Source organism: Oratosquilla oratoria, chromosome 16 (assembly GCF_046742065.1).
Source record: "Oratosquilla oratoria isolate Oo_2021 chromosome 16, ASM4674206v1, whole genome shotgun sequence".
NCBI classification, from domain to species: domain Eukaryota; kingdom Metazoa; phylum Arthropoda; class Malacostraca; order Stomatopoda; family Squillidae; genus Oratosquilla; species Oratosquilla oratoria.
In genome coordinates this window covers 65,412,735-65,427,734 of record NC_134792.1, presented here as the reverse complement: position 1 = coordinate 65,427,734, position 15,000 = coordinate 65,412,735, and the positions used below count along the sequence as shown (strand labels likewise).

General features: G+C 42.8%; 1 protein-coding gene across 13 annotated transcripts in view; it reads right to left on the bottom strand.

The window, feature by feature from the left end:
* LOC143034090 (uncharacterized) overlaps window positions 1-15,000 on the bottom strand; it is a 797,079-nt gene that overhangs the window by 338,948 nt on the left and 443,131 nt on the right. For all 13 annotated transcript variants that reach the window (XM_076200017.1, XM_076200019.1, XM_076200026.1 and 10 more), the window contains exons 2-3: window positions 9,602-9,768; window positions 911-1,017 (exon numbers count right to left, since the gene is read on the bottom strand). In XM_076200017.1, the coding sequence (XP_076056132.1) occupies window positions 911-1,017; window positions 9,602-9,768 (274 nt within the window). The remainder of the gene's footprint in view (window positions 1-910; window positions 1,018-9,601; window positions 9,769-15,000) is intronic.

Sequence of the window (15,000 nt, the reverse complement as noted above, 5' to 3'; positions counted from 1 at the left end):
CCAGCAGACACCTCCTCCCCGCCCCGCCTCCCCTACGTCACCTACTTAGGCAGTCTGGAGGCAAAGGCGCCATTAAAAGTTGTTCCTCATTCTCTCCTCTGCGCCGGTTATGCACCGAAAGACAAAAGACGAAGACCAAGTCTTCCGTGAAACGGCCGGACGGACTCCGGCGACGCCGGATTACCGGATCCGGTAGCGGATTATCCGGTCCAAAGTCGATTTACCCGTCTAGACGGTATCAAGTCCTGTCCAAACCGTGTCGGGTACTGTCTAAACGGTATCATATCCTGCCTAGAGGAATGGGATCCTATCTAGAGATATCGAATCCTATCTAGAGCCTGTCTAGAGGTATCAAATTCTATTTAGAGGTATCGAATCCTATCTAGAGAAATCGAATCCTATCTAGAGGCATCGAATCCTATTTAGATGCATCAAACCATATCTAGATGCATTAAATCCTATCTAGATGCATCGAATCCTATCTAGAGGCATTAAATCATATCTAGATGCATCGAATCCTATCTAGAGGAATCGATTCCTATTTAGAGGTATCGAATCCTATCTAGAGACATCAAATCATATCTAGAAGCGTGAAATCTTCTGCCTTGGAATCAATCATCATAAATAATCATATATTCTGACTGCATGTGGTGGTACTGCGAGACGGACGTCGGAGAGAATTTTCTCCCTCTTGTTTGCCTCCAAAACCCGGGAACACCAAGGTCAAGTATATCTATTCACGAAAGCACAAACAAGCAGACAAATCAATCCGTATTAGAAGAGTTGAGAGGGCAAAAATAAAAAATAAAATTAAAACAAAATAAAATAGAGTAAATGAAAATTAAAACGAAACCACCTGCATTGAAGAAGAAGAAGAAGAAGAAAAATAAAGAGGACCCTCTACACTTACTTTGCGTTCTTGGGGTACTCTCCCCTTCGCGACTCGAGCGTTCCTGTGTAATAACTCTCGACCCGATGTGTCGGCGATGTGTGCGAGCCGTAACCGTCAGCATTCAGCTGCAAAGAGAACCAAACAGACAAATGAATAAATCAGTGCATGAATAAAATAAATAAATGAATAAATTACAGATATCTATAAATCTATTCACGAAGGACTTCCTCCCCCTTACAAGCGAGGTAGCCAAGCCAAAGACACGCACTCACTTCTACATTTAATTTGCTAAATATGGAAATGATTACATAAATAGATAAATAATGAATATAAGAATAAATGTCAGCTGCAAAAATATAGATAAATAGATAAATGATAGATACATGAAAACTATAAATTATAGAAACAATTAGTATTCACTCGGAAAGTAATAAATAAACAGGAACAACAGTAGCAGAAACATCAGCAACTGCCTAGTGTAGGCCTTATGGTCTCTTGCAGTTTCCTTTATTCTTATGTTCTTAGGTTTTAATAGTCTTTAATACCTGTTGCGTCCTCTTCTTCCCCAGCCCAGGGGGAATCCAAGGAATGTTATCAAAATATAATAAAGGGATTTCAGATATACAAAGTTAGATGACATTGACACCCTAATCCTATTCTCGTCCGAAAGACGAACCAAGGTCAGGGTTCGAAACCTTAGAATCACACACACACACACACACACACACACACACACACACACACACTCATGGCGCTGTGGTTAGAGCTCTGGCCTGCCACTACGGAGGTCCGGGTTCGACTCTCGCCCGGGGCTGAAATAATATCAGTATCGCAGCGCTGAGGGGTGTTACTCCAACTCTCGTGGGCGGGGAGTTGGGGGTGTGTGTGTGTGCAACACGTGATCCAAAGACCAAGTGAATACACACATCACATCACACAAACACACACGCACATCACAGCGTTACTTGTAAATCGGGTCATGTATAAGCTCTGTGCTCTTATCAGAGAGGGACACAGCTGTCGATCACGAGCCCAGTACGTGATCTATGATCACGTTGAACCATATTAAACCACACACACACACACACACACACACACACACATATTATGCATCTCAAGCTACTGCATCTACTCCACACATTGATCGGTATTCCCCCAAATCACTCCGATTACATTCACAAATACACACATAACAAAGCAGACCAGAGCAAAATGCTCCAGCCGAAGAAAAATGCTCTTGCACAGAAGCATATTCCCACAACCACACACTACCCTACCGTAAGGGTTTGGCCACACTGTACGCGGTTTACCGGGAGGGTAGAGGCTAGCGGGATGCCTAGCGGCTCAGAGGCGAGAACGAACACATGTTATTTAATACCAGTGGCCATACCGAACGCACGTGTCGGAGAAGCTTGGATGGAACCCGCTACCCGCGTCTAGTATGACCACTCGTATTAGATAACATGTGTTTGTTCTCGCCTCTAACCCGCTAGGCACCCCGCTACCCTCCCAGCCAACCGCGTGCAGTGTGGACGCATTCTAACATGCGACAATGCACATACTCCGCACGCACGCGCGAACGGGTACCCCCGAGCCCAGTGGGGGCTTTTTCAATTCTCTTCTTTGTTTGCTCCTGACTTGGGAAACCCAGGGGATTCTTCAGCCCAGAGCAGTTTCCAGGGTCTATTAGCTCTCCCCCCTTCTCCCCTCCCCCCTCTTTTCACTCCTCACCTCCCCTCTCCTCCTCTCCCTTCACCCCTCTTTTCACTCCTCGCCTCAACTCTCCTCCTCTCCTCTCCACCCACCCATTTCCTATGCTCCATTTTTCATTCACGGGGAGGCGACCCAATTTCGGCCTAGAATAAAGCACTGTGGCAAGCCACAACTGACAAGGCTAGCCCTAGCAAGGGTTTCTCACTTCCCACTTCAAGGGAGGGGTGGTTGAAATATGTATGTATATATATATATATCTCTATATATATATGTATATATATATATATATATATATATATATATATTATATATATATATATATATATATATACACAAATAAAATAAAATAAATAAAAACAAATTACTGGTAACATACCTTTTGGATATTATAAAATTAATTCCAGACTTAATTCAAGCTAGGGGACAGTGCGGACGACCAATACGTTCGACTCATAAAAGGATTCCAGAAAAAAAAATAATAAAAAAACGAAAAAGAAAAAAGAAAGAAAGAAAAATGAGCAGGACGACAAGGAGTGGCGGGAAGAGGAGGTGGAGGAGGAGGAGGAGGAGGAGGAGAGAAAGAAGACACCTCTGTCTCCCTCTTCCGTCCAGCACCCCCGTATCCCTTCACCCCCAGTGACCTCCCCACCCCCTACCCCCTCTCACCCAACACCGATAATTGACCAAACCATTCTTATCGTTTCATGCCCGATTAAGCCCGTGGTCTGGGGACAGGCCTCCGTCCCTCCGGAGGCGTCCGGGGCCTCGGACTGACCTCGTGACTCGTGGGGACGCCCTCCCGGACTGCTGGGGGGGGGGAAGAGCCACGACCTTCCCCCCACCCCCCAACGCCCACACACCCCTAAGGAGTTGGGACACACCAACACGGGTTAGAAACTGTAAAGAACTTCCCTCGGGAGGGGGGTAGGGGGGAAAGGGGGGGAAAGGGGGAGAAAGAAAGGGGGTTGTCGTTACGGACTCGTTCACTAGCGGTTCTATCCTTCAGGCCAATTTCGCCCGCTGACGTGAGGTGTCTTGTATTTCTTATGTTACAGGGAGAAGGAAGAGGGGCAGGAAGATGGGGGAGAGAGAAAGAGGGAGGAGGGAGAAGTAGGGAGGACGGAGAGGGAGGAAGTGAGAAGGGGGGAGTGAGGGAGGTGGGGAGGAGGGAGTAAGGAGAGGAAGACGGGGAGGGAGGACGGAGATGTAGGGAGGAAGGAGAGGGAGGGAGGGAGGAGGGGAGGGGGCGAGGAAGAGGAAGTGACGAGGGAGAAGGAGAGGAAGGAAGAGGATGGAGAGAAGGAGGAGGGTAGGGTGGGGGAAGGAGGTATGAGGGAGGGAGAGAGATGGGGGGAAAGAAAAGGGAGAGGACGAGGGAGAAGAGGAGGAGGGAGAGGAAGGAGGAGGATGGAGAAAGGGAGGAGGGGGAGGGGGAGAGGAGGAGGGAGAGGAAGGAGGAGGATGGAGAGAGGGAGGAGGGGGAGGGAGGAGAGTGGAGGGAGGGTGGAGGGAGAGGTCAAATTCATTTATAACATCCAACCTTTTGCACTCCACACTCCCCCCTCCCCCCCCTCTGGGTGCGCTTCCACCTGCAGGCCATCCATCCCTTCCCTGACCTCGATGGCCTCGTTCTTCCCAGACCCTTATTATTACTCCCCATCCTTCTTCTTCTTCTTCTTCTTCTTCTTGCAGCTGACTGCTTCGGATGGTCTCTCATGGGCTGCCACCCCTCCCTCATTTCCATCACCTCTCTCTCTCTCTCTTTTCACAGTTCGTCACTCCACCTCATCCTCTCCCTCCACCTCCTTCCCCTCCCCCCTCTCTCTCTCTCTCTCTCTCCTTTCAGAGTTCGTCACTCCCACTCATCCTCTTCCTCCACCTCCTTCCTCTCTCTCTCTCTCTCTTTACAGTTCGTCACTCCACCTCATCCTCTCCCTCCACCTCCTTCCCCTCCCCTCTCTCTCTCTCTCTCCTTTCAGAGTTCGTCACTCCCCCTCATCCTCTTCCTCCACCTCCTTCCTCTCTCTCTCTCTCTCTCTTTACAGTTCGTCACTCTACCTCATCCTCTCCTTCCACCTCCTTTCCCTTTCCCTCTCCCCTCTCTCTCTCTCTCTCTCTCCTTTCACAGTTCGTCACTCCACCTCATCCTCTCCCTCCACCTTCTTCCTCTCTCTCCTTTCACAGTTCGTCACTCCACCTCATCCTCTCCCTCCGTCTCCTTCTTCTCTCTCTCTCTCTCTCCTTTCACAGTTCGTCACCCCCCTCATCCTCTCCCTCCACCTCCTTCTTCTCTCTCTCTCTCTTCTTTCACAGTTCGTCACCCCCTTCATCCTCTCCCTCCACCTCCTTCCTCTCTGTCTCTCTCTCTCTCTCTCTCCTTTCACAGTTCGTCACCCCCTCATCCTCTCCCTCCGCCTCCTTCTCTCTCTCTCTCTCTCTCCTTTCACAGTTCGTCACCCCCCTCATCCTCCCCTCCACCTCCTCTCTCTCTCTCTTCTTTCACAGTTCGTCATTTCCCTTCACCTTCCCCCTCCCCCTCCTCTCCCCACTCATGGGCTAAGGCCTCTCTTTGTCCTTTTTTATGTTATCCTCTTCTTCAGACTCTTTCTTTGGCCTTTTTCATCCTTATAATCCAAACTGAATTGATATCACCCACCTCCTCAACATCTTTTTTTCTTTTATCTTCTCCATCCTTCCAATTTCTTCCTCCTCCTCCTCTCTCTCTCTCTCTCTCTCTCTCTCTCTCTCTCTCTCTCTCTCTATATATATATATATATATATATATATATATATATATATATATATATCCTTCTTTCCATATGATCCTCTCTGGACTCACCCTTCTTTTTCTCCTTCATTTCTTCTTCATCCAATTTTTTCCTTCTCCTCTCTATCCTCCTTCCTTCTTTGTTATCCTCCTTTGCTTCACCCTTCTTCTTCTTTCTTCATTTCTTCATCCTTTCAATTTTTCCTCCTCCTCCTCCTCCTCTCTATCCTTCCTCCTTCCTTGTTACCCTCCTTTGCTTCATCCTTCTTATTCTCCTTCCTTCTCTTCTTCATCTTTTCAAATTCCTCCACTCCTTCCATATTTTTATCTTCAGCTTCTTTCTAAAAAAAAATTCTTCCTGCAGCTTCGTAACCTCCTTCCGGTCTTCTGTCTGAAGGAAGCCCTCGAAAGTCTGAAGGTCGAAATTCTCTTCAAGAAGATTTCGGTAAAAAAAAAAAAAAAAAAAAAAAAAAAAAAAAAAAAAAAAAAAAAAAAAAAAAAAAAAAAAAAAAAAAAAAAAAAAAAAAAAAAAAAAAACTTTCGCGTTGGAAATATTAAAATTATACTCGGTTATTTGTGGTTTCCTTGTCTTCATTCTTTATATATATTTTTTTTCTTTTTTTAACTATCTTTTTAACCTTTTAGGACGGGTTCTCGGCACTGTTAGATGACTAGAACACTGTACATTGTTTTTTATGTTAATACTTAACTGATAAATAAAGTCATTACAATTTGAACCATTTGATAACCATTACGGTGCCATTGTATATTTGAACCATTTGATCCATTGCGGCGCCATTGTATACACACATCAGTCTTAATATATCACCTTTTTCTATTCCGTGTCAGGTTAATGGAGGTACGGGTCGATGGTCTGAGTACTCTCTGGGTACGTAAAGGGGATAAAGTCGAGAATGCCTGATTTAGTTGTTCAATATCTCAAAAGGGTCATTTCTAGATTTTCCTGTGAGTAACGACCGACGATTTTCTTCAGTTTTAAGAAGTCTGTAATAGGTCAGGAAACCACTTCGAGTGACCCAACTTGACCCACCCTTAAAGGGATAAATATTCGGATTAGGTCACTTCAACATTTTGTTCAAACGAATGACAGACGATTTCATTTACTTCTGGATGAACATTTGGCAAGTTCGTCTATCTCAACGGCACATTGCTCATATGAACGAGGTTCGAATCCTGTAAACCAGGGGGTTCCAGACATGGGGTACATGTACTCCTTGTGGTACATTTGCACCTTTCAGGTGGTACATTAGATCTGACAGAATAACCACAAATGTATAATGCATGATATTGTAATCTGCATCCAAACTGCATTTTTTTTTTTACATTTTCTTCATTTTTTTTTAATTTTCTTCATTTTAGTAAGTAAAGCTTTTACTTAAGTTATATTAGGAAGAGAGTGAATAATATCTGATTTTTTATTATCATGAATAGTTTTGTGTACCTAGTAATGATCATTATGGATGATTATTAGAAAAGGTATGTATGTGATGGATCAAAATATTTTATAAATTACCTGAGTTTAGCTTAATGGTGTTATCACCATTAAGAATCTTATGCAATCCATACATACAGATTTCATAATAAAATAATATTTGAAATATATATATCATGGCTTTTCCCTTATCTTTAGGTGTGATTCATCATGGTCTTGGATCACGTGTTGGACTCGTGATCGACAGTTATTAATCTCTCGGATGAGACCTTACACACACACACACACACACACACACAACTTCCCGTCCACGAGAGTTGGAGTAACACCTCGCAGCGCAGCGATACTGAAATTATTTCAGAACTGGGCGGGAGTCGAACCCGGACCGCCGTAGTGGCAGGCGAGAACTCTAACCACAGCGCCACGAGGGAATCTATGCGCAAGGGGTACAGAGGAACATAAAGTTTGGGAACCCATGCTCTGAAAGTTCCCGACAGTTCCCTTGCACACAAGCCCCTCCCACTATATCTGACTGACCAATGGCAACTCTCCCAGATCTATGACGTCATTCATGGCTGGGCTGCGCACCCATCCTAAGCGAGACGGGGTTTGGGGGGTGGAGCTTATATGCAAATTTGATGGCAACTTCTAAATTATCAACACTACCCAATGTCCCAGACGGCCACAAGAAGCTTTATGGGTTCCAAATCGTATTTACACTTACAAGTCTGAAAGAAATAGAGAAGATATATCGTATGCAGCTTAGATGGATGTTAGTCTCACCTGTCGATAATATGGATGAGAAAGAAAGAGAGAGAGAGAGAGAGAGAGAGAGAGAGAGAGAGAGAGAGAGAGAGAGAGAGAGAGAGAGACCGAGAAAGAGACAGAGGAGAGATCGCATTATACACACTAATTCCACCTTCTTTTTTAGAGAGAAAATATCCTACTGCTTGAGTATTACTACGATCAATAAGGTCATTTTTTTTATCATTTGACCTCATTTTTCCTCTTTTCCTGTTCTTCCTCCTCCTCTTTCCCTGCCCTTCTTCATCTTCCTCTTCTTTTCCTTCCCTTCCTCCTCTTCCTTTCCTTCCCTTCCTCCTCTTCTTTTCCTGCCTTTCCTTTACCTCCTCCTCCTCTTCTTTCCTGCCCTTCCTCCTCCTCCTCTTTTCCTGCCCTTTCTCCTCCTCCTCCTCCTCCTTTTCCTGCACTTCCTCCTCCTCTTCTTTTCCTGCCTCTCCTCCTCCTCCTTTTCCTTCAGTTCTGAAATTCATTTCTTTCGCTCATCCAGAGTCGGTTCCCGTAGGCATTCCTACCCAGTTCTCTCACTCCTCTCTCTCTCTCTCTCTTTTTCTGTCTTTTGAGTAATATGGCCATGGGCTTTCGTTCTCTGAAAATGTCCTTACTCTTCCTTCTCACACACACACACCCTAGTGAAACATCCTCGGCACCGGGACCTGCTACCTCCACCAGCACCACCACCACGGCGACAGGTGCGGCACCGCAACACCATCAAGCCGATCAGAGCGAGCACCAACCGGTATAAGAAGAGCCCCATACTGACATTTGTGGACTTAACAAGAAATAATGTTGTACAACACAGCTATTCCTTAGCTTATTGTTTTGCTTTGTTTTTTAAAGCCTGTAACAACATCTTTTCACTGCCATAGTTTTATAATTTCATAATTTTGTAGGCTGTATATTTTCAGCAGTAATGCTGCTATACCCAACAAACCGTATATTATTTATTATTATTACATACACACACACACACACACACACACACACACCTTGAATATGACTTCTTTCTCCATTTAGTACAAAGAATATGTACCTGCTGGTACCACCCGTGAAAGAACCATCTCTTTGATACCAAATTTCAAAACCTATCCGTACCATAAACTCTGTCTGAAGGTGCAGCACCGAGGAGCTGGTATTCGGTCTCCCACCAGAGAAAGCTTAGAACCGGCGACTGCTCCTTCTACCAGTCAGTGGCACAGAACTGTATCTCTGGGTTCTATGGTCGCCCAGTCAGTAAGTGTATCTCCTGGCCCTAGGGTCGCTCTCTCACCTCACCTACATCCCAGGGACCTATGGTCACCCATTCATCTTACATCCCTGGGACCTATGGTCGCTTACATTAGAGAGCTACAGTCGTCCAGTCAGTGAATGTAACTTCTTGGGCCTATGGCCGCCCACTCACGATACATACTATAGGTCAGGATCCTACGGTCGCTCAGTGAATGAATGTACCTCAAGGCCCTATGGTCGCACATTCGTATGTCCTAAGGTCGCCACTCGATGAATATACCTCTAGGCCCTATGGTCGCCCGAATCGGTGAATATACCCTGAGGCCCTAGGGTCGCACATTCAGTGTACATCAAGGACCTATGGTCGCCATTCAGAGAGTGTACACTTAAATTCTATGCTTGCTCACTCAGTATTAGGCCCTGTTCACACTAACGGAAACTGCGTCAGTACCCAATAGAAAAAAAAAAAAAAAAAAAAAACCACCGCAGTCGAGTGTGAACGCCTCCATAGAGTTACACTATATTTTGTGTCATTATGACATTTGGAAATAACCTTTCCTACTGGGATTTGAACCCTCGCCTGAGCGGCTTGCTTTTTATAAGACGAAGGCCGTACCATCACGGCACCATTTCGTTCCGTTTTGTAAGGTCACGGTGGTGTGATGGTACGGTCTTCGTTTGATAAAAAACCAAGCCGCTCAGGCGAGGGTTCGAATCCCAGTAGGGCCTATGGCCACCCACTCACCTTAACGACTGTGCCTACGGGCGTTTGGTGGACTTCGAGCATCTGGTTCTCGTTGGGCTCGTGGGGCGAGGACGACTCGTCCATGGTGGCCAAGGGCGGGTCGTGGGAGAGTAGCAGTCGCTCCTTCATCTCCCTCAGGTAAGGGTACTCCCCGCCGCCGCCGCCTTCTGCGGGAGAAAGAAAACGGAGAGAGGTTATTTTCTGGATCCACCGAGACGTGGAGGGGCTTGATGGCGTGAAAGTGGTTTTGTGTAGTTTCGGGTTTTTTGTTCTGAGAGTTTTCTTGGGAGAGGAAGTGGGAGGGGGAGGGGGATAAGAGTTTTCTTGGGAGAGGAAGAGGGAGGGGGAGGGGGAGGGGGAGAGTGAGAGCAGGGTGGATGGAGAGGGAGAGTGGGAGGGAGAAGTGTAAAGGAGAATAAGAGAGGAGGGAGTAAAGGAGGAAGGGAGGGAGAATGAGAGGAAGGAAGAGAGAATGAGAAAGAGAGGGAGAAAAATGAGAGGGAGAGTATGAGGGAGAATAAGAAAAGAGGAAGGAAAGGAGGAAGGAAGGAATAATGAGAGAAAGGATAAGAGAATGAGAGAAGGAAGAGAGAGGGGACAGAGAGCGGGGAGAGAAAGAGAGGGGTGAGCGAGGGAGAGGGGAGACGGGGGAGAGAGGGGGAAGGGAGGGAGAGAGGAAAAAATAGAACAGAGAGAGAGAGAGAGTTTGTTGTTACGGATTATTGTTTACTCTAGCGTTTCTATCCTACAGGGACAGAGGCAAAAGCTTTGAAATTGTATATCATTGTCCTTATCTTATTTTCCTTCAAGATTTCCAGACAGTCTTAGCAAAACCAGAAATAAACGTTCTAATAGTAGACATGGGTATGACATAATAATGGATGCCATACAGCAACCTAATGACAAGACGATGGCAGAAAAAAAAAAAAAAATATATATATATATATATATATATATATATACTGTATATATGTATATATATATATATATAAATATATACTGTATATATATATATTATATATATATATCTGTCAGAATGTCTCAATATATATATATATATATATATATATATATATATATATATATATATATATATATATTATATATACACATATACATGTATGGGCTCGAGGCCCAATTAGAGTGATAAATATTTCATTAACTTCACATCAACTTGAGTTTTCAAATTTGTCAACTAAATTCATTACTATGTGGAACGCGACCATCTTGTGCAAGGGGTCGGCCGGGCGGACCCTTTGTACGACACATCATGTGCAAATTACACCCAATACCAAATTATATATATATATATATATGTATATTATATATATATATATAATATATATATATATGTATGTATATATATATGTATATATATATATGTATATATATTTATGTATATATATATATATATGTATGTAAATATATATGTATATATATATATGTATATATATATATATATATATATGCATACATATATATATATATACATATACATACGTTTTCATTGTCTTTACAGCCGAAGCACATACCATATCTCCCCCCAAAATAAAACTAACAAAATTGATTAGAAAAAATAAAACAAAATGAAAAATAAAAATATAATAAAAAGTAAAAATAAATGGTGTATGTGTGTGTGTGTGTATAGTGTGCATACGCAATTACATTACTGTAACTACATTAACAACACATCTCACTGGTTGCTTGTTAAAAAAAAATAGATATTATTTTTGTATTACAGACGATATTTAATATCAACAACCACCTGTAAGAAAAACGGATAGATAAAGAAACAGATAAATAATAAATTATAAAAAAAAGAAAAAAAAAACTTGCACCCAAAAATTATATGTAAGCAAGAAATAAAATCAACAACACTTAATGTGACTTTTTTCAAATCGCGTTTATGAATTGTTTTTCACCTAAAAAAAGGCACTAACTAATATTTCAACAAAATTTAGGATTAGTTAAAAGCAAAATATTTAACGAAAATTCTCGCGTTCAGAAAAAACAAACTTGGAATATTAGAAAATAGCTAGTAATAGCCACTTTTATGGAATAATAATAAAATTATTAATAATAAACCAAGACAAACCTTAAATACTTATGCTATTTGCTTTTACATTTAAACTTATACGATATAAAACAACAGCCAAAAATTAGGCTTATTACAATACACTATAGTCTCTCCTTCATATACAAATTTTCTACAAATGCCTGGATCTCGTAAAATCCCATTCTCTTTGGTGAGCTTTCTGCCCCAAACCGACTCCGTTTTCTGTTAAGGGTTGCGCCGAGTTCGATCAGAAATAGGTGGGGACGTGCACCAACAGGTTGTGCGTGTGCGTGCTTGAGTGTTCGCTTGCGTATGTGCACATAAATGCGTATGTGTACATAAATGCGTATATGTGCCTATATCCCTATGTGTACATATATACGTACGTGTATATATATGCGTATGAGTACATGTACATAATTTCGTTTATGTACACGAGTGCATTCTTGTGGATAAATGCGTAAATGTACGTAACTGTGCATGTGTACATAAATGCGTGTGTGTGCATTTGAATATGGCGTCCATAAATAAAGTTACATACACAAAGGCATTTTCCCGTTTATATGGGGAGGGGGGGGGTTGGAGCAATCAAAGCACATAATACCCTTCATTCCACCAATTTATCTCTTTTATCTTAGCTCCTTGAAAAAGAATAGCATAAAGATTAGAGTATATAAATACACTAATTCACGAACCATATCTAGAAATATTACTTAATAATAATAAACGTGGATTTTATTCAGCTGAAAAGAAGGCCCTCCACAACCCATCCACCATCCATTCAGAGTCCACTACTGAACAAAGGCCTCTCTCACGTCCTCGGCCACGTCACTCCTGCAAACTTCTCTATACTGAAAGGGTCTATCTCCAACTCAAAACATATGTTTTCTTTTTCTTTATAATTTCTGTAGATTTTATTCATAATCCTGTGGACCACGGAGGGAGAGACACCAACTCGATGTCCCCCTTTTTGCAGATCGATCGGGAGGGGCATATTTGCCCTGGGTTCTGTGACTACATGAATAAAAACTTCTGATTTGACCGAAATGAAACGAGTCACAAAGGAGAAGACCAGAGACGAATTCTTGGTTTTCTTCTCCCAAGGAATCCAATTATGAACCAAAGTTAAAAAAAAAAAAAAAAAAAAAAAAGGGGGGGAGGGAGGGTGGTTGGCTTTCATGGGAAATCTGTCTCATAGATTACTCCAAAAACCTTCAAAACATCCGCCACAGCCACGCAAGCCTCCTTCAATACCGACATGTTCCCACCCTTCCACCCCCTCCGTCCCCTCCATCTCCCCCTTCGCCCCCCCCCCTTCCCCACGGCAGCATCGTGCAATCTGGCAACAGTTGCCATGACAACGGAAGCTGGGCGTGGCGATGCTGCTGCTGCTGCTCTTCTAGTGATGCCTTCCCCCCCTTTCCCAACTCCCCCTCTCCCCCTCTCTCTCTCTTCCCATTTTTCATCACTCATTTCTCCTTTTAGCCACTCTTTTAACATAATTTGTCCTCTTTGCCTCTTTTCCTCTTCTCTCACGGTGTCCTCCTCTTCTTCTTTGTGTCCTTGTCCTCTCTCGCGCGCTACTTTCTTCCTTCCTCTCCGCTTCCTTCCTCACCCATTCTCTTCGATCTCCTCATCGTCACCATTGCCATGTCTCACTTAAGGTATAACCTTAACAATTAATAATAATAATAATAATAGTAACAGCAACAATAATGCTAATAATAATAACAATAATGATAATAATAATGATCATGATGATAAGTTATAACAATAATACATTTACTGTACATATGCACTGCTACGCGGAACAATATGAAAAAGGTAAAACACAAAACAAACTTATTTAAAGCCAAGTTTAACTGATAGAAGCACAGGAACGAGACCCCACGAACATAACCCTGATCCTGTATACAACAATTGGGTAAAATGCACACATATGCATAGACACACTCGTATACTTACACAATATATACATAAACACACACACACACAGAGTAAAATCGAGAGAGAGAGAGAGAGAGAGAGAGAGAGAGAGAGAGTCAGAAGAGTTGTAACTCATCCCCCGGTGTGTGCTCGAGCACAAAGGCCCCGTGACAGTTATCGGCAGGCGTTGGGAATCGATCCCTGGCCTCAATCGCGACGAAGGATGAGGACGAACAAATGCGCTACAGGGGTACGTGTGTGTGTGTGTGTGTGTGTGTGTGTGCGTGTGCATGTGTGCGTGTGTGTGCATGTGTGTGCGTGTGTGTGTTCGCGCATGTGTGTGTATGTGTGTGTGTGTGTGTGTGTGTGTGTGTGCGTGTGTGTATGTGTGTGCATGTATGTGTGTATGTGTGTGTGTATGTGTTTGTGTGTGTGCAAGGTCACAGCATTACCCACAAATTGGGCCACATACAAACTCTTGAGCTCTCATCCAGGAGGGTAATGGCTGTCGATCACAAGTCCAACAAGTGATCAAATCCCATGGTGAATTATATTATGTACTTTTGTATATATAATGAAATAACAGGCACCCTATATGACGTGACGATAAATAGATAATAAATAAAAATTAAACAAGATCTTTTTAATAACATAATTACATCAAGATTCGTTAATCTCATACTAAACCCCTCACTTGTTATACCATCTCCGGAGAATACAGTAGGCCATAACAAATGTATGTGTGTGTGTGTGTGTGTGTGTGTGTGTGTGTGTGTGTGTGTGTGTGTGTGTAATAATAGATAATAATAACAGTGATACAGCACTGACAATGTACAATTAGAGTTGATTATAGGGATCGATTAAGTTGAATTAATGATATGCATCATGTGTGTGTGTGCGTGTGCGTGTGTGTGTGTGTTGAGAATTCCCTCAAGCCAGTGCTATTCATATAATTATGTTCTATCAAGTACATCAAGATTTTGTCTATCTGAGAGTTGACCACAGTACTAATAACACTTAAAAAATGCTCAGCAAGACTGATCGTTACCCCAGTTAAGTAAGTTTGAAGTTATACACACCAAGGATCTTGAGTTAGTTGGAAAAAAAATCTATTCAGACATTACTTGGGGTGAAAATAACCTTGAAGGCTGTGGGAAGTATTTGGTGCAGAGTTAAAGAAATAGAGCGAAAATTTAGGGTAATGGAGTCACACAACGTTGGCAGGAATTATTGTGACCTCGACTGAAGAAAACATTTTCTTATCAACCAGAAAAAGAAGACATTCCGTATTGTCGACACAACACTAGATTCTTCAAACAATTCATAATGGCGTCAATTTCTATTCATTCTAGTTTCGCCAACCAATTCTATTCAGTTAGACGAAGCTCCGTCATTAAAAAGATGATAAAAATGTTGG